The 26,745-nt window shown below is 49.0% G+C and overlaps 1 protein-coding gene across 2 annotated transcripts in view; it reads right to left on the bottom strand.

Moving 5' to 3' along the window:
* The window catches only part of GNAO1 (G protein subunit alpha o1), a 147,062-nt gene that overhangs the window by 24,247 nt on the left and 96,070 nt on the right, over positions 1-26,745 (bottom strand). For both annotated transcript variants that reach the window (XM_074881145.1, XM_074881146.1), the window contains exons 4-6: positions 26,408-26,568; positions 2,692-2,820; positions 1,849-1,978 (exon numbers count right to left, since the gene is read on the bottom strand). In XM_074881145.1, the coding sequence (XP_074737246.1) occupies positions 1,849-1,978; positions 2,692-2,820; positions 26,408-26,568 (420 nt within the window). The remainder of the gene's footprint in view (positions 1-1,848; positions 1,979-2,691; positions 2,821-26,407; positions 26,569-26,745) is intronic.

A 26,745-nucleotide genomic window follows, 5' to 3' on the forward strand; every position in this document is an offset into this window, starting at 1 on the left:
TGTGTAAATGAACAGCAGCTGCCTCTGCCCTCCTGTTGCTCAGCATCCCCAGAAACGCTTTGTGAAAAGGGATTGAAATAGCAAGCAAATGTCAGCGCTGTGCCAGAGAAGTGCAAGCCTGATTTCCTGATGGAAAAGGAAAGTTGGAGCTGCACAAATCCCTGTTTCTGCACTGGGGCACTTCGGGGGGGAGCTGAGCGGGCACCCTGCTCGTCACCGGGGTGGTGCTGGGTGATGGACAGTCACTGGCAGAGCTCAGCATCCCCAGGAGAGATGCTGTAACCTCCATCTCAGAGGAGTTGAGTTAAGGCTGACATTTAAAAAATGGCATTGGCATTCAAGCCCTCTCCATTTTGTGCTCCGTGACTTTGAATCACAGTCTCTGGCTTGTGTAGACTGGCGCCCAAAAGTGATCTGTATTAAAGGCTGCCTTTGGCTTCATGGTCTGAGTGTCATAGCCCAAGCTATACCTACAGAGCACCTTGCTCTCTGCTCAGATCACAGCTTCGCTCCCTGCCCCGTGGGTCTGCCCTCTCCCTGCGCATTCTTCTTCATCTCCTGGGTGTGTTTCCCCTGTCTAGCTGCAGAGCTCTATGGCATTGAGCTAATGGCTCGGTTTTTCAAATCACGTCAGGAGATTTTAGTTCCTTCCCAGTAAATCCTACAGGACTGAGCATCCTTGAGCATATCAGGGCCAGGGTCAGAGGGAGGTGACAACTGAGGGTTATAAATAGTGGACATGAGAGGGTGTAGGGCATCTCAGTCAGTCTGGAGGGACAGAGTCGTGATGTTAATATCACCCTGAATTCTAGCATCAATACGACCCAAACAACCAGGTGACTTCATCAAATAGTTTGCTAGAGCTCATAAACCTGGCTCAAAGAGGCTAGAAACCACAGCACCCCCCAGTCTTTTTGGGAAAGGACAACTGATACCTAACATCTTTCCCTCAATTCCTTCCTCATCAACAGCTTTCTGCAAGCCTGACATCTTTACCAGCAGGAGAATAAAGAGCCTCAGAGAGGCTCCAGGCACACTGGCAGGAGTGAGCCCTCCATTCCACCACAGACTGGGCACAGATTAAATCATTACCAAGTCTGAGTATGGCCTCTGATTCCTTTTCGTTAGACAAATGCAATTGGGTGCCTGCTGCAGTCATTGTTAGTCCCAAAAGCATGCATCCCCATCACACTGAATGAATAGCCAGAATACAGTAATGAGTCTCCTCGCATCCTTTTTGTGTATTTAATTCACTTGTATTAATTGCACTCTAATACCAAGGAGCGCACAGGTCCTTGCTAGCTGTATTTCCAGATGGTATTTTGAGCTTAATGTCACTGCGGGAAGTCATAAAAGCCCTCCTAGAGCAAATTACCTGAGGAATCATACAGTTCCAGTCTCACTCAGGAAAATGAATTTCTGTAGCCTGAAGAAATAGGTTATAGTCCTAGCCCGAGCCTGCCTCAGCGTGCATGGCCATCCTGCACTTCTGCACCATGGCAGGACTGCTTTCTTAACATTTGTTTTAGAAGCCCACCTAGCTATATCTTCTCTTTCTGGATATAGGGTCCCGTTAACACACTTTCAAAACACCCAGGGCAGAAGAAAGGAGAAATAAACCACTGTGACTTTACCGGTGCAAGGAAGCATTACCTGGGCATGCAGGCTTGATTTCGAAGAGTGTGGAGGAGGACAAATCTCCCCAGGATTTCAGTGTCAAGGGGGAGTGACTGACAAAAGCACATTACTGTAGCACGCCGGTGAGCATTTGGCGATCTCTGAGCAGCTGATGGCTACGCAGTATCCCCTAAAGAAGTGCTGGGGCCTCCAAGACCCGGTTAGACTCACCGTGGTTTCATCTTCATGGAGCACCTGGTCGTAGCCACTCAGCGCGACACAGAAAATGATCGCTGTGACATCCTCAAAGCAGTGAATCCACTTCTTGCGTTCTGACCGCTGGCCCCCGACATCAAAGAGCCTACGGCACAGGAGGAGACTGTCAGCACCTGCTCTTTCTTAGTTAAGAGGAAACTTTAGCAGTCTTGGCATTTTCTGACCATACAGTCCCTGGAAGGCTCCAAACACAAAACAAAGGGTCTTTAACCACTGGCTTGGTCTCCTCCTCCAGAGCCTGGAGATGAGGAGGACAGGAGAAGCAGTTACAGCGAGGGATATGGGGATTTGTGGGAGAGCCTCAGCAGCATGCTGGGTCCCAAAGGGTCTGCGGAGGTCAAGACAGCATGCTCTTGAGTTTTATATCTTCTAAATACTGTTGTGTGTGACTTTCTGTCTTCATGCCCCCTTCTCTCTACTGGCTGGCATCATGAGGTTCAATATATAGCATTAACCACATGAGATTGACCCACTTTAGAGAAAGATTTGGCCAAATATTTTTACATTTATGAGCTTGATCAGACTTGGGGCCGATCTCATATTATACCTCCCAACAAAGCGGTGTCGTTTGGGTTAGAAGAAAGTACCATGAGCTCCTATCTTAAAGGTAGTGATTTTCAAGACAGGATTGTCAAACATCACATATTGTTGACCCACCCAAAATGCCACGTCTTCTGCAGTGAGAGCCATCTGTGTGTTAACCAGTAATTGAAAAATTTCTCCTTTTGGAGCTATGGGGAAACCCTGTGACAAATAAATGCCCTGAAAATTTACCAGTACATGCAGTTTTAGACTAACCTGAAGTGGAGGTTTTTGAATGTGAAGTGGGTTTCTACAATGCCAGTTGTTTTCACCCTGGTTCGGAGGATATCCTGCTCCGTGGGCTGGTAGTCTGCAGCTCCAATTCGATCTAAGCTGTCTAGGTAGCTAAGAGAAGAAGGGAAAAGAAAAAGAAAACAGATAAGAATAAGACACACATTAATCTTTGACGATCTTAGATGAATCCTTCAGCTTCCTATTAATCTTTTTCAATCTCATTTTTCATGGCTGAATGTATTGTAGTTAAAGGAAAAAAAAACCCTCTTCTGGGAAAAACGAAATGTTAACAAACCCCACTAACCTAGGCATAAAATCTGATAGTGAACTGAAAGCAGGAAATTAAGTGTGCGTGTGTTGTGGCCCTGATTGCAATCTGTGAAAAAACATAGTTTTAATATTACTTGCTATTTTTATTCTCTGAGGGACGAAGGTCCCAAACAGTCCGTTGTGCTGGACTCTGTACACACACATGCTTTTCTGCAAGGGTTTATTCAGATAAGAAGTTGGAGCATATAAGTCTCGCTCCCAGAATAGACAGGTCGAGTCACCTTTGGGAGATGCCTGCCTCTCTGCTGGGAAGGGAGGGAGATGGGGCAGCTTGCTCCAACGAGATGCCTCGCCTTCAGTCAGCTCAAATGAAGGGACATGAATCTGCCTGAGTTACTGCTTCACTGTGAAAGTCAGCACAGGGCTGGGACTGCGGGAGATGCAGCGCTTGGACAAAATCCAGGGGCCTGCTTAGATGGTGATAATCTGGGAGTATAAATTGGGGGTGGGGGGGTTGGGGGGGTAGGGAGGCGATATAGCCTTCTAAAACATTTGGATAATTTTAAAGCATTTACCCTTATTCTGCTCTAGGCTTAAAATCTATGAACATAAGCAATGCCTCCATAGGCTGAAACTTTGGGTAGGAAGTCCTGTCTTTCATCATGAAATGTTTTTGTAGAGGAATCCAACAGCTGTGCACATATGACCACAATCTCTTTTCATCCACATTCAAGACAATTTTTCAAAACAACTCAGCCCAACTAAATATGATTTATAAAGAAAAGAGGAATTTGGGTTACAATTTAATATGAATTACAAACACAGAGCTGCATCACACAGTAAAGTCTTTCTCATCACCACTGAGCTGAACACAGACACTCTAGCTCCTCTGAAAGGGGGTTTGATGTGCATTACAGGGCCCAAACGCCCCCTCTAGCCCCAGGAACATCAATCTAATGCACATGAGATGCTTTCAATGTACTGTGAAGATAATAAAGCAGGTCTGTGCATAAACAGTGGTCTTGCCCTTCGATCTCTGTGCTTCTGGCAGCCTGAATGTCACCCGAGGAGGCAGTGGGGCAGGAGGTGACATGTGGGGGGCAGGATGGGAGGGTACCCGTTCAGGTGTTAGCTAGAGGGTGGCAGCTTGCAGAGAATAAAGATTAGTAAGAGGAGCTGTGCAGTTGTAGGGAAGGAAAAGACCTTGTCTGTGGTGAGTTTACTGGTGACTGCAAGAAGGTATGAGCAGGAACCACTCACATAAGATAGCCATGACGTCTGAGCTTGACTTTCAGTTTAGCTAAATGTGATTTTTTTTTAACATAGAGTGTGGATTTAGTCCTGATGAGTAACCCAATCACACCGACTCGGTAATGAGCACACTTCCCCCTGTGCCTTGCCAAAGAGCATCCCGCGGGGCCTGAACGCGACGCCCTGTCCTGCTGCTGGAGATGCTTTCCCTGCTGCATCAGAAAGCAGGAAAAGGCTTTCCATTTGTGTCCTGCCGGGAGTGCTCTGAGCCGGGCCTCCGGAGCAGGATGCCCACTGCGCTGGGGCCGTGCACTTTGCTACCTGAGAAAACTCATTGCCACCAGCTTTCATGCCTATCCCGCTAGCCTGGAAGAACAACCAACCAACCAACCAACCTCTATGCTAAGGTGAAAACCAAACCTCATCCGGCTCACATCACATATTTTGGCTACCCATCATATTTATCATTCATTTATGCTAAAAAAATCACGTCACCCAGAGAAAAGTATATAAGCTAAGCAGGCTTATTTTTGTTGTGCCCTTTTACAAGCATTTAAAGCCATTGTGGGTTTGTGACAGATGCTCCCTTAATAGCCTTATGATGGGCCCTGGATGGATGAATGGGGCTTCATTTGAAATCAGATCCTCCGCTGTGACTGCTGAAGCCACGATCACTCATCTATTCACAACTAGTGTCAACTCTTGTTATTTAAGAGACAGCTGCATTTCTTCACATGTCCCCACAGACCAAGGCAGCTCTGCAGTGCTGTTACTCAGAGACCCAGGCTCTCCTCTGTCCTCAGGAACAAAATACTTCAAGGTGATGGTAAAAAGTGGAGGTGTAAGAGAGAGAATGATTTTTCTTTTCCTCTTGGAGCTCTTGGCAGCACCCTGAAGACCTTTATCACTTCCTCCATCTTCATTTTCTGTATTTTCCTACGATTCAACTCTCTTCAATTTAACATTACCTATTAATTATTCTTGACTTTGAGACCCCCCTTTAATGCTGGGAGCGTAGCAAATGAAGAAATCTACTGCAAACTGGCCAAACGACTCAGCATCACAGCAGCACAGTGATGGAGGAGTTCACAGAATCACAGAATCATTGAGGTTGGAAAAGACCTAGAAGATCATCCAGTCCAACCATCAACCCAACATTAACAGTTCCCAACTACACCAGATCCCTCAGCGCTGGGTCAACCCGACTCTTAAACACCTCCAGGGATGGGGACTCCACCATCTCCCTGGGCAGCCCATTCTTTCTTTACTTCTTTACTGTAATTTTTTTAAAGTAATTACTGCCTTCAGCCTATCATGACTTGCTTGTGAACAGCAGCATCCTTTAAACCTCAAGCTGTGTGCTGGGACTTCAGGGGGTTCTCACTCTCGCTACTGGCGTGCACAGCCTGCAGCTCTTCCACGCAGCATTTCCCTTGGCTGCCTGACAGAAAATTAGCTTCCAATTTGATTTGATCCTGCATACACCCTGGCTCTGAGGCTTGGAAAGACTCGCCTCCCTTTGCGTCCGTGTCCATGGAGGTGATGCAGTCTCATGTGTCTGGCTCCACCTGAGTTACTCTGGGGGATCAGAGGTTTGGGAGGGGGGGCTGATGCAGCCTGCCAGCCTCTCGAGGGGGCAGGATGATAGCAACAAAGGGAGGAAAGCCAAGCAGGATCCATCCCATCCACCCTTTCCTCCCTGACAGCATCCAGCTTCCCATGTCAGTTGGGATATCTCCAGAGGAACCTTGGCTGGGGGGGGTCTCTAGCATCTGCCTGTGTGAGGGCACTGCTTCCCAGTGCTTAACTGGTGCTGTGACAGAGGATGTGACTGTACTGTGGACTGTGACTCAGTATCCCCAATACTCAGCCTGTCCTGGCTTCAGGTGAGCTGAGCTCTGGGACTCTGGTGCCTTGGGGTCACTCCCACGCTAATGCATCCAGCCTGGCTACCAGGCACCCCAGCTCCTATATCTCCTTGCCAACACACCCTTTGCCTCTTCTATTAACTCCCCTCTTCATATCTTTCCCCATCTTTAGTCTTCTCCATCATTCTACATGTGTTTCTCAATGACTTAAATTCTTTCAGTTGCCTGGGTCTGTTTTTCATCTGTTCCTGGTAGTCCCCATGAGCGTCAGCGATCAATTTATATGAAGGTATACAACATTTTCAGTGATGGTTTTGAGGCTGCATTCCAAAGCTGTTTACTCCTCTGGCTGCTCTCCCCTGGAATTTCTTCCATCTCAGACTGCAGCAGATACTTTTTTCCCCTGGACTTGGCCGCAGCTGAGCTGGACACCGTTGGTGTGTGCACCCCACGAAGTTTAGCCAGAGGAGAGTGCCGCGGCACGGCTGCCACGCTAACATCCAGCTGAGGGAATGGGAAGCTCAGGCAGGCTGCTGTTTGGATGCTGAGCTGATTTTAGCTACTGCTTGTTCTCCTCGGTTCCTGCTGGAGGTATCTCTGGGACTTCACCAGAATGCTGGTGCTCCCTGCCCAGGCTGCTTGGAAGGACCTGCTGGGTATGAGCCTCAGCTGGTGGAGGATGGGATGTGTTGGAGGTGCCATCTCTTTGGGAACAGGGAAACCCAAGTGGGTACAAATTGCTACACACGGCGCTGGATGACAGCACTCCTGGTATGCCCTTCGAACTGCAGATCTCAAGGCCAAACTGTTGCTGGAGATAAACAGTTGTCTCAGCCAACAGGCTCGAGGACACACAATCCTCTCAGAAGCTGGCACCTGTCTAACCAGCAGAAATAAGAGCACTTTGGAGGCCGCGGAGCGAGCACTCAGCTCTCCCCCTTCCACATCATCTTTGCTGCACAGTGCTGGCATCAGAGCTCCTTCCACTTCCCAGCTCCAGGGTTTGCGTGCGGGAGTGGATCAGCTCTTATTTGCAGCCTGCCTTTCCCAGAGCTTGCAGGGGTTAAAAAAAAGCTGAAGAAAGGTTAGAAGGTTTTTGAGTACATGAGTAACCCTCTAGCATTTATACTCCTGAGCCGAGCAGCTCCATTACTGCTTATATCTTTTATCTTAAATGCTTTGTTTTGAAACAGATTGCAGGTTTCTGAGTCACTCAGTTTATCAGGCTCAGGGAGGTGAAGCCCGACTACGTTACACTGCTAAAAGCAAAATGCACAAGAAATGGCATTTCCCAAATACGGGGAGAGGAGCTCATTGAACTGAGGCCACAAAATGCAGACCCTTTATAAGGACTAGTTGATATTGAATATGTTCACACAGTAATTTTGAAAATAGGGAGTAAATACAGTTTCTTGCGCCTTCACTTGCTGTTTCCAGCAGCGTGTGGTAGCAGCAGTGTTGATGCCAGAGACACTGCATGGAGAAAGGACTGTTGTCCGAGTTATCCCATGGGAACAGACTGGTGGCAGCAGCCTACGTGCAGTGCGTGGATGGGGACCCCTCCCTGGGCACCCTGCTACCATGGGAACATTCTCCCAGGATTGTACTGCCTATGCCAAAGGCTCTGCTGGCTGCTTTCTTGGATGAAGAAATGTAGCTGAGGTTGCAGGCTGTGGTCAAAGCGGGATACCTGTGGCAAAGCTTACACAGACATACATTCATGTCTGTTGAGGTTAATGGCAATAAAATGGTTAAACGTCTGTTGGGTTTCTTTTGCCTCCAAGGTGACACCTTGGCAGTCTTTTTGCAGGCAGCGTCCAGCTCGCACTGTGCACACCTGAGCCGCTCACACCGTGCCAAAGCCGAGCTCATGTCCTCAGTGCTCGACAAGCTGCGGTGCAGCAGTGGCCACAGCCTGGGTCTCGGTCTGGGGCAGGTCTGCAGGCAGGGGAGTGGGAACTTCAGGAGAGCAAGCCTGGAGACGGCGGCTTCTTCCCAGCTGCTCCTCTGTCCTGCCAGTGCTGGCCTCTGTCCACATCTTCTCGGTGAAGGGAAGGCCGTGCGTGGGATACCCCAGCCTCGTTTTGTTGGCTTGCGCTGTATTTGATTGAAAAAGCAGATCCCCATTTGTCAACAGACACAGCTGAGTCACTGCTGGGTTATTTTCTAATCCATGTACAGAGGTGCTCGAGGATCAGCTCCAACATCGTGTCCTGACAAATGCCAAGTTTTTAATCAAGGTTGTCACAAGCAGGATCTATCTCATCTAACTCGAGATGCTTGTGCCTTCACCTGAGCACTCCTTCCTAGTTCATGGATGGAAGATTATCTGCATCTGAGCTTAGCTTGTACCTTCACTTCTTCTTTTCTTTCACCGATGAACACACAGCTCAATGTACATTTAGCATTAAAACCATTTAATATTTAGTGGCTGTAGAGTGAGGATTCAGAGGATAAGCACTGGGCATAGGGAGTGTCAGGAGTGGCTTTACAACAGCATAGTAAACTCCTGTAGTATCTTCTACCAGAAGAGAAAAACCATGTGGGTGCTGCTTCCCAGGGCAGCTGGTCCTGGGCAAACACCCAGAGGTCACGGCACCGCAGGGATTTTCCTGCAGATGCCATGCCCAGCCCTATTTGCTGTATTATTTTAGGGGAAGAGGCAAAATAAACCACAGCCCACTCTCAGAGCCCAGCACTCATCAGCACACACAGTGGTGATGCAACATGTGTCTTCAATAATTGTCTTTTATGAAAGGCTTGAAATGTAGCTATCATGTCCCTTCAGAAATCAATTCTAACTAAGGGTAGGGACCACGGCGTGCAGCCGCGTGCGAAAGCCCTCCTGTCCTCCTAATGAAAGCCAGAAGGTGTTACATGCTGCTCCTCGGGCACTTCCAGGGAGGTTATGGCAGGCAGGAAGAAGAGACCTTAGGGGATATGTAATTCAGCTAAGAGGGAAAGAGCATTGTCTGGCATTTTCTGAGCCCAGCCCAGAGAAGGAAGGTCTTGGGAATTCGCTCCTGGACTTTGGGCAATGCATTTTGTGTTTCTGGCTGCGTCCCCCCCTCAGCCAGTCCTGCCTCGATGGGAATCCCATGAATTTCACAGCAGGCTCTGCTGTCCTGCCGCTGCTCCTGATGATAAATCTCATCTCAAGTCCAACCAGATGAGATAGCGACATGGACACTCCCCAGCTTCCCTCCCCTAAATCCAACCAGCAACACGCCACTCCTGGTGCCTGCTTCTGCAGGCTGCTACCAGCCAGAGTGATGTTCACCAGGCCCAGAGATTACTGGGGTTATTTTCCTGAAGGAACTCTGCTGGACGCCCTGGGCGTTCATTACTCTCCCCTGGGAAATGAGGAGAGTAGTCCCTGCTATTAAAGGATGGTGCCAAATCTTGACAGAAGGGATGCTACTTTGCGATGCTTTTTTTTTTTTTTTTTGCCTTGCACTGAAGCAGGGCTGTACAGAGCTTGTACATCAAGATCAACTTGACAAGTTGATATTAATACTAATGATAGGCAGGAGGAATGAACAAAAGCAGGTTGGAGTTTAGCTGTCCTAGTTAGACTTGCAGTTTTCCAAGGCATGACTGATCTAGAATAATTTTTAGCATCGCATATGGATGAGCAGAGTCACTAAATAGCAACTGTACTTCAAACAAAGGTACTTCAGGACATAAAGGGTCTCCAGGTGTAAGCTGCTGTCTGGCTTTGCTCACAGGTGGTTGTTTGGTCAGCAATATATCACGGTCTTGTTACTGCTGGAATAAAAGGACACTGTGGTACAGTTTGAGTTTGTGATCAGAAAGCTCTGGCTGGGGGAGAGGGGGGCTTTGGAGGAAAAGCTAATGCTACCAACCGACTCAGAAATGGTTTTGGAATGGCCCTGGGAAAGCAGATGTGGGCTCATCTTTCTGCAATGAAATTTGAAAATTGGATGGTGTGTAAGAGGGGATAATAAATATTTTTTTAACACATTGGAGCCCTTACAAAAGAGAAAAACAATGTGTCTGGATCAGAACAACGACCCACCTAGCTTAACTAGTGCCCAAGAGCAGATGTTGAGAGAAGAGTACAAGTACAGGGCCAGTATGTAGTACTCAGTTTTCCCAGCCTCCAATACTTCATATGGATAACAGAGTTCCAAAGAGAAGGGTAGTATCTTTATATTTATTACCACTCAATGATTTTTCTTCCAGAACTTTGTCTAGGTGCTTTTTGAAGCAATATAAACTTCTAACAGCCACATCTGCAGCAAGGAATTTCCCAGCTCAACTACCCTGTCTGTGAAAAAATGCCTCTTTCTGGTTTTTAAACTGCCATATCAGAGTTTAACTTTGTTAATTATTGTGTGGGAACAGCTGTCCTCTCTCTCCTCCCTATTCCCCACTTGTTTCTCTGTAGACATCTCCATAGACCTCTGCACATCCGCTGTGGAGCATCTCTGCTCTGCTCCCGAGACATTCCTGCATGGAGGCTCTTCAGAGCCTTTCATCACACCGGGAGGGGGTTTTCGTCATCTCCTGGAGCCTATCTGAGATGGGGAAAGGACGGAGCCACAACTGCCTTTTCTATATGTAACCGTCTGCTTTACAGTCACTTAATATGATGTTACTTGGAGAACCAGTTTAAAGCCAGCCCTCTTGGAGATGCTGCCTGGGCAGATCTGGAGAACATGGTTTGCTAGCAATGGTGCAATCCCTTTTAGAAGTGTCATCTGGGCAATACCGCTGTTTATATAAAGCCTCTGTGATTTAAATCATTGTTTAGCGCAGAGCTGCTGACCACAGGGCAGCCTTGCCTTTGTTTTATAAGCAAAAGATTTTTATGGGGGCTGGCTGGATCTTTCCAGCAGCACTACGTAAATCCGAGCCCGCGGGGATGACGCATGGCTCAGGCTGTGCAAGGTCTCCTCTCCCGGTGGCCCTGCACGCAGGTGTCCTCTGCACGCCAGGGCAGACACAGGCAGTAATCGAGCTTCAGCTGAAGCAGAGGAAGGCTCAACAGCTCCAGTCCAGCTCTCGCTTTATGTAAGCCTCTGCTTCCTTCTGATGACCAGCTCTGAAGGACAGTAGCTGAGCTGAAGCAGGGATGAGGTGTGGTGAGACTCAGCACCCTGGAAGCAAGCAGGATCTATGCCTAAACCTTTACGCAACAGAGTAAGTGGGCTTGATGCTTTTTTTTGCTCCAGGACTGCTGTCACAAACCTGCTGACAGTGGAGCTGATGGCTTTCTATACTGTAAAAAAAAAAAAGAAAGAAAGAAAGAAAGAAAAGAAAAGGAGAGGCTAAAAATAAACGACAGGGAGTTTGGGATAATGAAGGGCTTGTTCTGGGAAGGAGCCCTGATCAGAGGACGCAGCCCCCGCGCTGCAGCGGGGCTCCCAGCGCATCTGCACGAGGCAGTGGGTTCACCCGTGCGGCACTTGGCCGCTCAGCCCAAACGGGAGAGACATCCACAAAGCCAGCGTGCCGCGGCCCTGTCCCCGCAGTGAGCACACCGACAGGGCACGAAGGCTTGCCCGCCCCAGTGCCCCTTACATCCACAGCAGCCGACTCCATTTGGCCCCAAGGCAATCTCACGACCTAATTACTCAGAATTACTCCATCCCTTGGAAAGCAGACAGCTGTGACCAAGATGAAACCAGACCCATGGACTTTAACCACTGGCCAGGGAGATTCCCAGGGTGTGCACGAAGGCCCAGGACATCTATTTACACACTTATGGCAGTAGGGGAAGTAGCATTAACATCTCTATTCCTAAGAAGGAAAAAAATAGATATAGCTGCAGTGTTTTTGTAGTGCTAGGTGTCTGTCTGCAGCAGTGATACCACTGGCCAAGGATTTAGATCTAATGCTACAAAGGAAAGCATTGGTTAATGAGATCTGTGCTCTTGTATCAAGTAACTAGAGGATGCCCATAGCTGGATGACGGTACAATTACAAAGAGTGGGTTGGGTCTGTCAGGACCTGACTTCAATCAGGGGCCTCATTTACCCACTCACCATGCTGAAGATGTGATGCTGGTGAAGGAGTAGAGATCATGTTTCTGGATCTTCTCATCTGTCCATTTTCCTGACCTATTAGCAAGCTATGGGGATTTCTGCTTTCAAATCCCATTTAAGCATCCCTGCCAGAAACTGTGGGTACCAAAATCAGGCAATGCTCTGCTGTGGACAGACGTGACCCACAGCTAGCAAAAGCAAAACCTGGAATTTTACCCTTGGCTGCACACTAAAAATGTCTTAGTTATCCCAGACATAGGTGGATCTCCTGGGCGTGTAAAATCTGTGCTATGCAAATGGATCTTCTGGTCTTTCTCAGCGTCTGTCAGGCTGAGGCTCTTCTGAGAACAGCTTTGCTTGTGGTACTGCAGCATTTTGATTTCAGTCCAGGCCGGATCCAGAAGCAGAGACACGTAAGGGAAAATTCATGGAGTTTCTCATCCCTTTAGAAAACGTTCAGCCGAACCGTTGTTAGGAGGAGATTTGTTTGCAGTGTATCAAAACAGCTCGATCGTTCCCATCAGGGAAGGCTGTCGCTTGGGCCAGGCTGGGCTGGCGAGGAGTCCTGCTGACCACCCACTTTTCCTTTCTCTCTCTCTTGCAGGCAGGAGAGCCCCAGAGAGGTCTGTAATTGTAGTCTCCTGTCACCACAGAACCTCCCCTGGAGGGTTAGGCTCCTGCAGCACACCAAACAGCGGTTCATGTTGCTCCCAGGTCTCTGCAGGAGTGGGCTGATCCCTGTGTTCAGCTGAAGATGATCAGGGATGTGTGTGGGATAAAATCAGTTTGGGACAGCCGGACCACAGAGCTGGTGTGGCTTTGTGGGAGAAGAGCTGAGGACACCACCTCCACGGCAGGTTCTCCCATGAGGGCTGGGGACAGCTACTGTCTCTGCACTTGACGTTGTGCAGACTTTCCCACGTGCCCTGGGGGCACATCCCTGCCAGAAGCAGCTTCTGCTGTCTGTCCGTGGACCTGCCAGTGACCATGTCTCTTGGGAGCGAGCCGTGGGCCAAGGCGCTGCAGTAAGCCAGGTGTGTGGACCAGGAGTCCCTGCCTGCTTGGTGGGAGAAGTTTGAACTGACCCAGGAGCACTTCACTTCCAGTGGGAGGACGGAGCTGGCCCAGAGCAGCGTTAGGTCTGGAAAACATCCAGAGTTCTTCCAGACAATGCGGACTTTATTGCCAATAAATGCTTTTGCTGAGCTTCCTCTTGGTCGCAGAAGAGGAGGAGAGCATCTCAAGCAGATGGCTGGTTAGCACAAGCATCGCCCTTGCCTGGCCTGTGTTTCTGTGCTCTCTGCTGCTGGAGCACCTCAACTCTTGCTGAGCATGGCTGATGTGTCCTCCCAGCCTCTCACTGGAGCAGGGAAATGTTATTAATCACACTTGCTTTAGGAGGAATATAAGTATTAAGGGGATGGATGACTCACCTGAGGGCACGATGGGAAGTCTGTGATGGCACTTGGAAGTCAGTCTGGGTTCCCTAAATTGCAGTCAAGAGCTTTAACCTCAAGAGCTTTCCGTATGGAATTTCATAACCCTGAAGCAATATTTTTCCATGCTTGTATTAGGGATTTTGCCCATGTAGGGGCAGATACCATAAGGCTGGTAGAAATTTGCTGGCCTATTATAAGAAAGAAATATATTTCCTACATAAAGAGCAGCCTATAAAATGGTGTTACAATTGATGATTAAATCGTAAGTTAACCCAAGAACATGAATAGAGATAAATAAATGTGGGTTGTTGGGTTTTTTTGGTGAACAAAGAAGGCTGAAAATGGATGTTGTCATGTAGTTTTCTGTTCTATCCAATATAATTTCATGCATTCCTATCTGGATTTTGATGAGTTCTGCAGATCAATGACACTGCATTTAAACACAAGCTAAGCAGTAATTACAGATGCATGCAAGATTTATTCATCTGGTGGCACTGCACCAGCTGATGGAAGGCTCAGCCGTATCCAATCAATGTTTGAAGCTTCTCAAAATAAAGAGCTTTTTGGTTCCCACTGCAAAGTGAAAATAAAAATAACCCCCTGAATCCCAGGAGTGCCCCCTTCCATCCATACAGGCAAGGCTGCAGGATGGCTCTGGGTCATATCTGCACTGTTGCTCATGCTAGGCCTTGCCTTTGCACACCCACATATTTTGTTCACGTTGGGTCTTCTTCATACATTCACTGCATGCCCCACTCGTCCCGAGGGCTGAGGATTGGATTGATGAAATTTAAGGCATAAATGAGGAAAAAAGAGGAGGATGAGCAGTGTGGAGGAAGGAGCCAGGGAGTAGGCAGCGTTCCCTGGGATCATCTCCTGCATGCCGGAGGGCATCCAGGCTCGGCGTGCATGGGCTGGGAGCCAGCATGATGTGCCACACTGTGAAGGGAGCAGCTGGGGGACTGCAGTCGAAACCACGGAGGTGCGTAATGTGGCTCTGTTGTTATGGGAACACGTGGCAGAGGATGCAAGGTAGCACGTTTAAAGGCAGATACTGGATTTTGTCCAATTTTTCTTCAGGTTTCCCCTGTTGATGGGAGCTATATGTCCATGTAGGAGCTCTTCCCTCCCGTGGAACAAAGCTGCTTGCTCCCCACCATCACTGCAAGATGCCCTGATGGGCCGGGGAGTCCCACCCATTAGCTGAGTACCACTGCTCATCCTACATCCAGATTTCTCATCAAGCTGGTGGAAGGTAGCAACACATTAAGCGGAGCCATCAGGATCAGAGCAAAACCTACAGCTCTCCCATGACTTCTGTTCTGGGGCAAGGGAAGATAAACAGCAGGAAGACTGGACCCAATCAGGCAGACCAGGGGTTTGGGCAGCTCTTTCAGACACCCGGATGGGTGCCTGCACACAGGTCAGAGAAACCCTTGGTAAGATAAACAGGTCGTGCAGGTGACCTCTGTGCATTTAACACATTTTCTATTTACTACCAACTATTTCAAGCAGATGCTCTTCAGTCTCCCATAGTGATCGCAGACATCTGAATGAACACAGCAGGGCTGAGCCTCGCTGCCCTGCCCTGGTGCTCCACCTCAGAAGAAGCTCCACCGGTGCTGGGAAGCACAAGCAAGTGGGAAACCCACCCAGCCCTGCCCAGAGAGCAGCCATAGGTGGGAAGTTGTTGCCCCGACGGACACCCATGGTGTCCTGCACTGAAAGCTCCCCTCTGTCACCTTCAGGATGTGCACTGCCACCACTGCACAAAGGTGGGACCTGGTCGAGACTCTGAATCACAAGATGCAGCTCTTCATCGTGGGTGGGGAAGAAGCTCTTACGTCCTTAAGGGTGGTCCCCTGGGCAGCATACAGATAGTTGGGCTCCTGGGTAGAAACATGTAGCCTTTTTTCCCGAGTTTATTTGTAACTTCTGTATTTGTGTCATCTCTTTGCTTATGTATTTTTGTTCAATGAGATACTCCTCTGGGGATTTCTTAATGCAAAGTTGCTGCTTTCAACATTAGTTTAATTTGAGCAAAGATTTTTGCCTGGACTCTGTTGCCAATTCCCAGCTCCCAGCAGCTGCTAGCTAGTGTCAGCCTCCTCTTTCTTTCTCCTATTCCTGCCCGTTGCAGATTTGGCCTCACTGTTCAACACTCTCCCTGGTGCAGTATTTCTCATGCTGGGGATCACAAGACCGTGGGGCTGTTTAACTGAAAATGTTTAAACTGACGTTAACTCTGCTCGGTAGAATGTACTGGCTGGTATTTTCCTGAACGAGGATATGGAAATGGTTCTTATGCTATCGTCAGACCTTACGTACCAAGAGCAATACTGAGGGATTGGGAAATGCTGATTTATGCCATTAAAAGTGCTGTCAGAGCTTCAGAGCTACAGTGACTGCTCACGGGGTGTTTCATGGCCTGGACTTACAATTTTGGAGCAGTGAATTTCTCCAAATGCTGGTGCTCCCAGGCAACCTGCTGCTCAATGTAGCCCAGCAGGGAAGGGGTTACAGAAAGGCAAAGTGCATCATAAATCCCCAGCAACGCTTGGACTAACTGCCAAAACCCGAGCTGACACTTCCTTGGCGTGGCTCCATGGTGCGGTTTGTGCCTGGTTTCTTTCTCCCCTGTATCTCTTCCGTCCCCTTCCAGCAGCGTGGAGAAAGTGTTGCCTGAAATTGAGGTTCAGCACCATCTCTCCTCTTTTTTCTGAATAAATTCAGCCCCAGAAGAGACCCCCAGGGACCTTGGAGGAGGTGCCTTCTTCAGGCTCTCAAGCATTTAAATGCATTAAACATGTCAGAGGTGGGGAAGGTGTAAACATGAGGATTTTGGCACAAGAACGGGTGTTCACTCTGCTGTACTCCAGCCTCCTTCTGCTCTGAACTGTGCTGTCGTGACTGAACTAAGCAGCACTGCCCGGAGCCTGTGCCCGCAGAGCGGGGTGAGTGTGTGCCCGTCCACAACAGCCCACACAGAATTGCCCTGAGAGCCTGAGCACGGGCTGCCAGGGAGGTCAGAGGCATGTGGGAAATTAGAGGGTTTTCTGATGGGGGCTGGCAAAATAGGAGTTGTGCATTATGCCAGTGGTCTGAAGGCAAGGAACGGATCTGGAGAAGGTGAAAAAATAGTTTATAGACAGTCTCAGTGTTGTTTTAACTCTAATAGTGTAAAAAGTACTGATGAACGAACTGATATGGACCTAGCACTAGCTCTGTGTGCTGCAGGAAAAAAAAAGAAAAAAAGATAACAGGAAAAGGTCAAAAATCTGCCTAAAGTATATCTGGCTGACTGGGCTCATGCCCAGCTTGTGGCATGCGAGGCAGTAATGCGGCAGTGTCACGTTCGTCTGCCTTCAGTTCCCCTGCCCCAGTCAGTGATTGTCTCATCAGCATGTGCTTTGGGAAAAAACAGGTACGAACCCCTTGTCAGGTCTCCAAGAGAGGGAGGAGGCAGGAAGGCCATCCCTGGCACTGACCCAGCCCTGGAGTGGGCCACAGCCGGGCGACGTGTCCCTCCCACCAGGTCCTGCCGCTTTTGCGGAGCTGGAGGCATGGGGCTGGGGAGCAGCTGTGCCTGCTGCTCTCCGCAGGGCTGCTAATGAAACCCCAATGGAAAGCACAGCCCTTCCTGCCTGCCCTGCCACGCTGCCTGTGGCCAAACACTCCTAGTGCCAGGTTTCCTCCAAGACACCCCACCTGTGCCCAGACACGTGCCCGTGATGCCGAGCCCCGGTCGCGTCTTCTACCTGGAGAAAGAAACCCCGTATTTCCCCCTTTCCCACCTGAAAAGCAGTAGGAAATCAATGACTGGGGGTTGAATATTGGCTCAGTGCTTGGCCTGGATAAGCAAGAAAAAAGTGGTGTTTGCTACCAGGCTAATTAGAGCTGTTATATCAATTAGTCTGTGAAATGATCAGTGCCCAGGGCTCCACCAGGCGAATCCCGATTTTGGCAGGACTGTCTTGGCCGAGTGCTGGGAGCTCCCGTGGGGCTCACCCGGCCACCCCTGCCATGCTCTGCCTGCCTGCCCAACCCAGCGGGCTCCTGCCTCGCTCTGCTGCTGCCTTCGCTGCTCTCGCCACCGTGGACAGCAGCATCTCATAAATAGGAGCATGTTTATTGTCCCCATCGGGGAACCGTGACAAGGAGCTTCAACTTGCTGACCAACGGGCACCACAGGCTCTCGGGGGGCCCCAGGGAGCTCTGCCTTCCTACCAGGGTCCGTGCCACTCTGCCTTTGGGGACACAGCTCTGGGTGCTTTATCCCCATCATTGCCAAGTCCTGTGATTTTATGGCAAGTGTCACAATGTTTGCCACATTTCTTTTTTTTTTTTCCCCTTCATTTTTGTTCTCAAAGCCTCAGCCCCTCAAGGTTGGATATTAGATGGACTATTTGCTTAAGGCTGAAATAAAAAAGGACTTTCCAGCTCTCCTGTTCACAGACAAAAGGCTTTAAAGTATAAGCCAGAGGGCTTAGGAAGCAGCAGATAAAAGCAATTTTCCAATGGCTGTCTTAATATATATTGAAAAATGTGGGCTTTTTAGCTAAGCTCATGATTGGTTTTGGATTTAACTCCTAACCTTAAACACCTGAGCATGGGGATGCTGCACTGCTCCCCCTCTTCAGGAGGGGGTGTGCGTGTGTGTGCATGGGCTGGACCCTGGGAGAGGGCAGAGGAGGATGGCAGTGGCTGCACACCCCTAGCAGTCACTCAAATGTTTTTTGGCCTCTCTTGCAATGTCGGGCCTGATGAATCGTACCGCCCCAGCACAGCACATCCCCTGAGCAGGGGCAGGTCAGGGGAGTGGAGTGTCGTGATGAGAAACTCAGGGAAACGCTGGCGGCCATGAAAAAGTGAAGGAGGGGGAGAGGGAGATAACTGCATTCTGAGTGCACAGAGCTCATCTGCCCTGCCCAGCAGTGCTCGTCTGGGCTGGAGTGGCTCCTCCTGAGCTGTTCATCCCGTGGGCAGTGGCAGGCAGCTCTGCCCAAGAGCTCCCGACGCGCTGCTGTGCGCTCCCTGGAATGCAGCAAAGTGCTTTGGCAACTTCTCCTTCCAAATTGGGATGATCTCTGGGATAGGACAGGGTGGGGAGGCGGGGGGGAGCAGCACCTCCCCGTCACACCGTCGCCACTGGTGCCTGCAGACCCGTGTGGAAGACGGCTTCCTCCCTCCCGGAGCCTGGCTACAAAGAAATTCCCACGTTCCTGCCATTCTTTGCCATTTAAGGATTTCAAACGGACAGCAAATACGTCAGGAAACCATGCGCCACCGCCGCACTCGCCTCCCAGCGTCACAGACGGTGCCAGACCTGACGCCAGCCGTGTGAAGAAGAGCCACGGCACGGTGGTCTCCTGACAGCTTTGCCTGCAGACACACTGCAGAACCAGGAGGCTGAGAGCAGCCGGCCGGTCCCTGCCTGGCCACGTGCGCTGCAAGGGGACAGGGCTCAGGGCCACCGGTGACCCATGAGCTGGGTGCCAATGAGCTGGTGTAAAGCAGGAATTACCCACGCAGAGGGACATCTGCCTTGCCAGAGCTACCTGATTCCCTAAGAAGCTTCAAACAGCAATAAGATGCCCTGAGAGCCTCGCTGGTGGGAGACACCCCACCTCCTGCCCTCCCTGTATGAGTGATGCTGTTGTCTTGCAGGGCAGGCTGTGACGGCGGAGCTGGGGGCACACGGTATGTCAAGCTGCAAGGTGCAGAAAGAGGGAGGGAAGCTTGGGCTCCCTGGCTCTGCAGGAGAGGCTGCGGGTTCCCAGGAGAGCCTGGACTGTGGAGCTGCATCCCAGCACTGCCGTCACCTGGCAGTTGAGGTGAAAGGTGGGAGAGTGCAGTGATGGGCGAGCTGCAGGGCATGAGCGCTGCCTGCTGAAAGGCAGAGCTGGTGGGAGAGGGGGGCTGCAGACAGCAGTAGGGGTAGCAGTGAAAAAACAAACTGAACAGAACGAAAAAAAAAAACCAACCCAACCCCAACCCTTGGTGGCAGCCTGCCAGCTCCAGCTGGTTTCATAAGGACATTTCAGCCTAAAAATACACAAATACTCAGCCAAAAAAAGTCAAATCTTTCTGCACCGAATCTGTCACCCACAGCCCTTCACAAGGCAGGAAGAAATTCCTGTTGGGTCTGTCAGTCGGTGATGAGAACAGATTATCCAGGGTTCAAGACTGTGGTTCAGCAGGTTTCCTTGGGGGTGAATGCCCTGTGCTGTATTTATCAGTGGTGCTGGCTCCTCCTCATCTCTAAGCAAAATGTGAAAAGAGAAGAGATTGTTCCCAAATTCTGGCTGTTCTCCCTCCTCCAGGCAGAGTGAACTGCTGCCTGGCTCCAACCCTTTTGGGTGGGAGCTTTGCCAAAAGTGGGACAGCCCTGATTGGTATCGTGGGACATTAAATAACAATTTATTTAGTCAAAATGTCAAGATTTTACTAATCCCCAGGCCAAAGACAACAGTGTTACGATGCAACATGGCAATGAAAAATTGCAGGGACGTAGCAGGTACTGCTGTGTCTTTGTCCCTGAGGAATGAACTACTAATGTAACTTCTCTGCTCCTCCTTGCAGTGCAGTCTGTTATCTCCTGGGTCTCTTCAGACAGATCTTAGAGAGATTTGGGGGGGGGGGGTAAAGGAGGATTAGGAGGGGGGAAGTGACAACACTATACCACCAGTTTTTGCCTGCAAGATCCATATCTAAAGAGGTGCTGAGTTTTTAGTGGAGCTGGCTGCCGAAGTTGCTATTTCAGATGGAAAGGCAGCAAGCAAAGCTGAAACTCTGGTTCAGCTGGTAAACGCTTTCCTGGATGTTCCCACATCGCTGGGTGCTGCCACAAGCTCCACTTTGAAGCCCAGCTCTGTAGCTTCTGAAGGTATCTCAGATGCCATCACCCCCCCACTTAACTTCTTCTGTGAAGGAAGCTCAGTCCTCACACTCTCCTGGCAGTGTTTGGTGGGATGGGAAGGTGAGCATTGCTTAACACCCACCTTCAAGATACTGTGACGTGGTCTCCACCCTGCTTTGGGCCAACAGAGGCAGCCCCCGGAGAGATTGCACCCAATCTTGTTGAAATTGGGTCCCCAGGTGGATGAAGACTGAGGGTGAGATGCTAGAAAATACCCATCTGATTTCAAAGACGCCTTTTCTGTTGAGCCCTTCTTCCAGCTCACATTCAGCCCTAGGTGTAGCCATGTAACAATAGCGATTCCTTAACTTATGAGGATAATAATGGAGCCTGAAACCTCTACCAAGCCCAAGCCCTGCTAGACTGATGCTCAGCCTGCCCCCGTCTCCCCTACCTCGCTCTTACCAGAAACAGCCCTACTCCAGACCTGGCGCCAGCAGACGTCACAGAGCTGCTCCTCCCTGGAAATCTATTCACATCTTATTTGTGGGAACTGAGCAGGGCTGGCGATTCCAGTCACCAGCTCTGGCCCTTATGAGCTGTTTTGTTTTGCTTATTGTAGGGGGAACTTAATTATTCAAAGCTGGTGGGCATATTTACTTACAGGGGTAAATTAAACCATAAATTCAGACAAATGTATCTACATCTCTGCTTGTGATGTATTCTTCCTTTCTGCTTTATTGGTGCTTGGGCTCCAAGACACAAAGGTGGGTTATTCAATAAACAGTGCAACACAAGTCATCCCAATTAACTGGATTGTTCCATTTATGCTGCTACTCCCTCCAATTAAATGCAAGGGAGAGCAAGTGACAGGCACGAGTAAGATGGGCACACAGAAAACCATATTCTAATGCAAAAGCTGTGATGAGAAAATGGAATCTACGCACCTGATGGGAATATTAATGCAAAACCTTGACCTATAATTATCCTTTCTTCAGTCTGAGAGAGCCAGCAACAATCGCAGCTCATTAAAATGGACCATGTCCTGACAGTCATGCATAATGCCCATGTCCCGTGAGCTGGCTTCACCAGCAAGGCAAAAGTTTAGACCATGGGACTTGCAGGACTGGGGCATTATCATAGAGCTTCATGGTCCTGCGTGGCTAGGAACAGGAGACTGCAGCCAACCCCAAAGACCTTTTCTCCCTTTTAAACCCAGTGTCATGAGAGAAAGAGCGAGGGGAAAAAAAACAGAAGACAAACCCAAAAGTGCTGGTTTGGATTGGACCTCTGGAGTTCATCTGGACCATCCCCTGTTCAAAGCAGGGCCAACTTCAAAGTTAAATTCAGTTTGAAAGTTAGCTCAGGTGGCTCAATGCTGAGTATTTCCAAGGATGGAAATTTTACAGCCTCTCTGGGCAGCCTGTTCCAGTGCTGCCTTGTTGGGGCTCAGTCTGGAAGCCATTCACCACATCACAACAACATCTGGCTCTAGTCTTAACTGTTTTCTCGATGCAAAGTGTGTGCTGGCATGTGGGATGCAATAAGTATCAGTAGGGAAGGTGATACCATCATGCAAAGACAATTCTTTTGCAAGGGAAAGAGATCAGAAAACAGTCCCACATGAGAAAAGGAAGGCACTGCAGTATTTTATTCTGTTTGGTGCTGCTTTTCTATAAGGCACTGCCACAGGAGTTCTTGAAGATGGAGTGACGGAAGTGTTGTCCAGTTTGGGCGTGGTATTTGGCACAGACTTGATATGCTAGGGCTGCGGTCAGCTGTGGTAGAGCAGCAGACACAATTGCATCTCCCCTTCACTGTGAGGGTGCTGAGGCACTGGAACAGGTTGCCCAGAGAAGCTGTGGATGCCTCCTCCCTGGAAGGGTTCAAGGCCTGGTCTAGTGGAAGGTGTCCCTGCGTGTGACAGGGAGGTTGGAACTAGATGATCTTTGAGGGCCCTTCCAACCCAAACCATTCTCTGATTCTGTGATTCACCACTGAGCAGTGAGGTCTGCATCCCTCTCTGGAGGCATCTCTCCCTCCCTTCGCTCCCTATGGAGAGAGCCAAAGGCAACAAGCTTCCTAGCCCTGACACCTCTGATATGTGTGAAGATGGATGGGTTGAACGCAGGCCTAAAATATTTTACATTTTCACGGTAGTTTCACAGCCCTGGCATTATCAAATGATCTTTCAATGTACTTGGAAGCAGGAGGAGAATAACTTGAGATGGATTCTGGCTTTTTTGTGTCTGTGTACTTGCAAACTGTCTCTGCCTACACATCTTGCAGGGCCTGTGCCTGTTTGGATATGCACACGGAAAACCTGTGCTTGTGTGGATGCTCCGTCTGCTCCATTCCCCCCCTGAAGCTTGGAGGCCGTTCAAAGCAGGTCCCCATCCCTGGGTTAAGATCAAACTTGCCCTATGCACGGTACTCCACTGACCAGGCTAGTTAGGAACTGAAGGCTAGGAAACACAAGACAATTTAAAAATCTGAACAAAAGCAGGAGATTAAGGAAACCAGCTGGAAACCTCTATTTTGCTGAATTTGAAAGCAAAATGTGGGTCACAGATGTGCTTCCACAGACAGAAACTGGCTAGAGAAGAAAAAGACATCAGCAGTGCCCAGACTCTTTGATGATCAGAGGTAGATTTAGCTCCTAGGCATGGAGACAAGAAAGGAAGAGGAGACGAAGTAGGAATAAAAACATAATCAAGAGATTAGGAGTGTGGAACTCAACCCACCCATAAATTTGCCTTGGGGAACGATGAAAAAATGCAGCAACGAAAAAGGATGAAACCAACTGCTACATCTTACTCTCTTCCCTTCTCTTGCTGTCCTTATGGTTTTACTTTTTGCTGTCCAAGGCACAGGAAGTCCATTACAGAACCTCCCCTCTTCCTCGGTCATGGTTTTTCCTTGCAAAAGTGCTGTTTTCCACTGTTCCTTTGCAGTAGCTATGAAATCCTTGCTAAGGACAGGCTGGTTTTAGAGCCTAAAAGAAGCAAAGCTTTGCAGGGAAGTCCACACCATTAGGCAGGCATGCATGGGAGAGTGGAAAGCAATACACTCCTGCCCATCTTTGATAGGGGAGGTGAGCTATTACTCACTTCTTGTTTAGGCTAATACAAAATATGAAATCTATTTTCAATGAAATTAATGATAGACTAGTAAGAGCCATGCTGCCAACTCTTGCAGGCTGTTGATTAGCCTGCGACTTGGTCTCCCACAGCCTGTAACACAAGGCCTGTTGTTCAAGCCATTTAAAAAAACTCAAGGTATAGCACTGGAAGAGCAATGTAGGACAACAGCAGCACTGACTCGGAGAAGCCCAAGTAGTGGTTCCTTAGAAATAAGCCAGGCAGCTGATGGGGGTTTCTGAAACGCATTCAGGCCATTCAGCAGGTGGTTTCTGGGGCAAAGGGAAGCGCCTGGACCTCTCCTGAAGGTCCCACCTGTGCTGGCCACGACAGGACCTGGTCGCTTGGTGCCTTTGGGCTTTGCAATATGTACTGAGCAGCCATGGAGCACAATCTCTGACTCTTGCAGCAAACTTCCCTCCTGCCAGCAAAACACCAGTCCCTATGGCTTAACACCAAGAGAAGCCTGAGATAAGAGCGATGCTAGTCTAGCTCATTGCCTGTCACTGTTTTTCAAACTTTGGGGAACTTCAGATTCAGTTCTTGTCTGGAATTTATTTTTCTCAGCCCTAATGAAAACACATGTTGTAGCTGCTAGTGTTTTAAATCCAATATCAGTGTCAATAAAGATAAGCCCTCTCCCAGAGGGGGAAAAAAAATAGAAAACTGTCTCAAATATTTCACTCATGCAGAAGAAAACAACCCCAAAGCATTGAAGGATTAAATGAAAAATATGCCTCTTTTTACTGGGAGTCCACTGGACGTGAATAAGTGCCAACTGAGCTCTCACTTGTATCACCATCTGGTGTGATGGCACCAGGGCCTAGAGGTGCAGCAGGACACGTTACAGTGCCCTGCCCTGTGACAGCATCTCTGCTCCTGGTGACGGAACCATCAGGGGCTCCTTAACAGCATCAGGTCCGTAAATGTACAGGACCTTGTTATCTTCGGCTTCACCATCTGACCTAGCCCGGAGAAAGCAAGTGTCAAGCCACAGCACGACTCACAGCGTGGCTAAGGAGAGAGGCAGCACAGTCCTCCCCTGGCAAAGAGGATTGTGCATCATCCTCTGGATGCAAGAGATTTTGTTAAAGACACCGAAATTCATTTTGCTGGGCTGCAACCACACGTTGATATTGCTGTGAATACCACAGCACAGAGCCTCTTCAGTTGATGTCTAGAAACTGCTTGTGGTTTCAGAGCTCTTGCTGATGAATTGCTCAGCAGCTGGTCACATTGGGAGGGCTATGCTTATTATTTTCAACTGCTATCTTGCATGGAAGGAAAAGCAAAATACTTTCCTCAAGATAATTGGCTCTAAAACAATTGAAGAATTTTCCACAAGGTTGTAATGCAATTAGGACTGGCATTTTATATAATTTGTATCTCTAAAGGTATGTTTATGCCATCAGACTGTTCTTTTGTAAAAAAAAAAACAAACCAAAAATTGCTGGCAAGAGAAGGCTGATTTTGCTATTAGAGGCAATGAAATATAGATTAAACATGGATGTCCACCTAGGAGTGATTAAAAGGCAGCACAATGCCAGGATCATCACTGAGATGTAGTCACTTGTGGTGAGAAATGGTTGGGTAGGATGCTGTGACACCAACCACACATCTGCAGGTTTCCCATTTAGTTTTCGGTCAATGCCAAGTGATGTGTCATCACTCGCCTTCTGCTGCAGCACTGCAAGAGCAGAAATGATCCTGCGCTCCCTAACTGCCCTGCCAGCTTGGATGGGAGGAGCTGGTGCAGAATAAAACCATCCGCCATGCCGGTGCCTGGGTTTGTGTTTTGATAGATATCCAGGAAAACCCTAAGCAGAGATGCCAGACAATCCAAACACTCAGTACCAACTCCAAAGTGTATGAATCAGCTGGTGAACTTGTTGACATGGGATATTGTGAAAGCCAAAAGTATGGATGTAGCACTCCCCTGTCACCATTTGGGGAAGCCTCTATTTCCCTGACTACCAAAAAGTCCGAGGGTATAACTGGGGAAATGATCACTCTGTGCTTGCTTGTTTCTTTTGCTTATACTTAATCACGTTTTCCTGACTACTGCCCGAGACACAGTGCAGGGCCAGGGGACGTTTTGCCTGACTGCAACAGCTGCTGCGATTGAAATTACGGGATGAAAAGCTTTAGTCTCCTTGCCTAGGTGGAGGCAAACAGATCGGATGAATTATCATTAGAAATGGGTCTGAACTGAAACTGGGGAGGCACTCAACATTTCTTCAGAGCCAGAGCAGCCGTTTATGGGTAGATGTCCTGTCCTTATGACGGGATGAACCAAAGCCATGGATTCAGACAATCACCATTAAAAAAAATCTGGATGTGGTCCCTAATGGTAGAGATGCCACCGACTGTATTATGAGAATAATGCAATGCCACTGTAAAAGCAAAGACATCCCTTACCCTTGGTTGTAATCCAGCTGGCTATCAGCACAGTGTATGACTATCAGAAAAGCAAACCCAAGAGCTGTACTGCTATGCAAAGCAGGCAATCACACCCTTCCGTTATCTATCAGACAAATGAAGAAGCCATCAGCCACATCCACGGGTTGGTCTGCCTCTGCTCACTAGATCCATGTTTGTAGAAACCTACCTTGAGCCCTTTGGGAGCAGTTTGGGAACCTGTCCTCGGGGTCATGGGCCTGACCCCAAACTGGCCAGAGGGGACATGAATGTCCTGCCTGATCTTTTCTGCCTTGCAGCAACCCGTGACACAACACGCATCCCAGTCTGTAAGCAGAACCATGTTCAGCTCCGCTGCTATGAGGTCATTAACTTTAGTTAAAACTTCAACAAGCCCAAATACAGCTTCTTAACACAAAAGGCTATGGACAGAGATACTCACTATTGGGCCGAGTCGTTGAGTTGATATTCCCGGGACCGGTTGAAGCATTCTTGGATCCCAGAGTCTGCCCAGAGTCTCATCATAGCTGACAGCAGCTCTGGAGAGAAGGGCTCTGTGTCCTCCATCCGACTTACGACATCACAGACCATCTTGGCATCAGCCTGTAGAGGAAAGAAACAAGAGGTCACATACATGCTCCAGGCAGAACTGGGAGCCATAGATTTCAGAAACAGTTCACCAAACTATCAGTAGTAAAGAGGCTGCATTTCTCAGGATGGGGTTTTAGGATCCACACAGTGTGATCCAGCAGGAAGGGCAAAAGGAGGATGGAGCAAGGA

This window comes from Strix uralensis, chromosome 12, assembly GCF_047716275.1.
Source record: "Strix uralensis isolate ZFMK-TIS-50842 chromosome 12, bStrUra1, whole genome shotgun sequence".
Classification (NCBI taxonomy): domain Eukaryota; kingdom Metazoa; phylum Chordata; class Aves; order Strigiformes; family Strigidae; genus Strix; species Strix uralensis.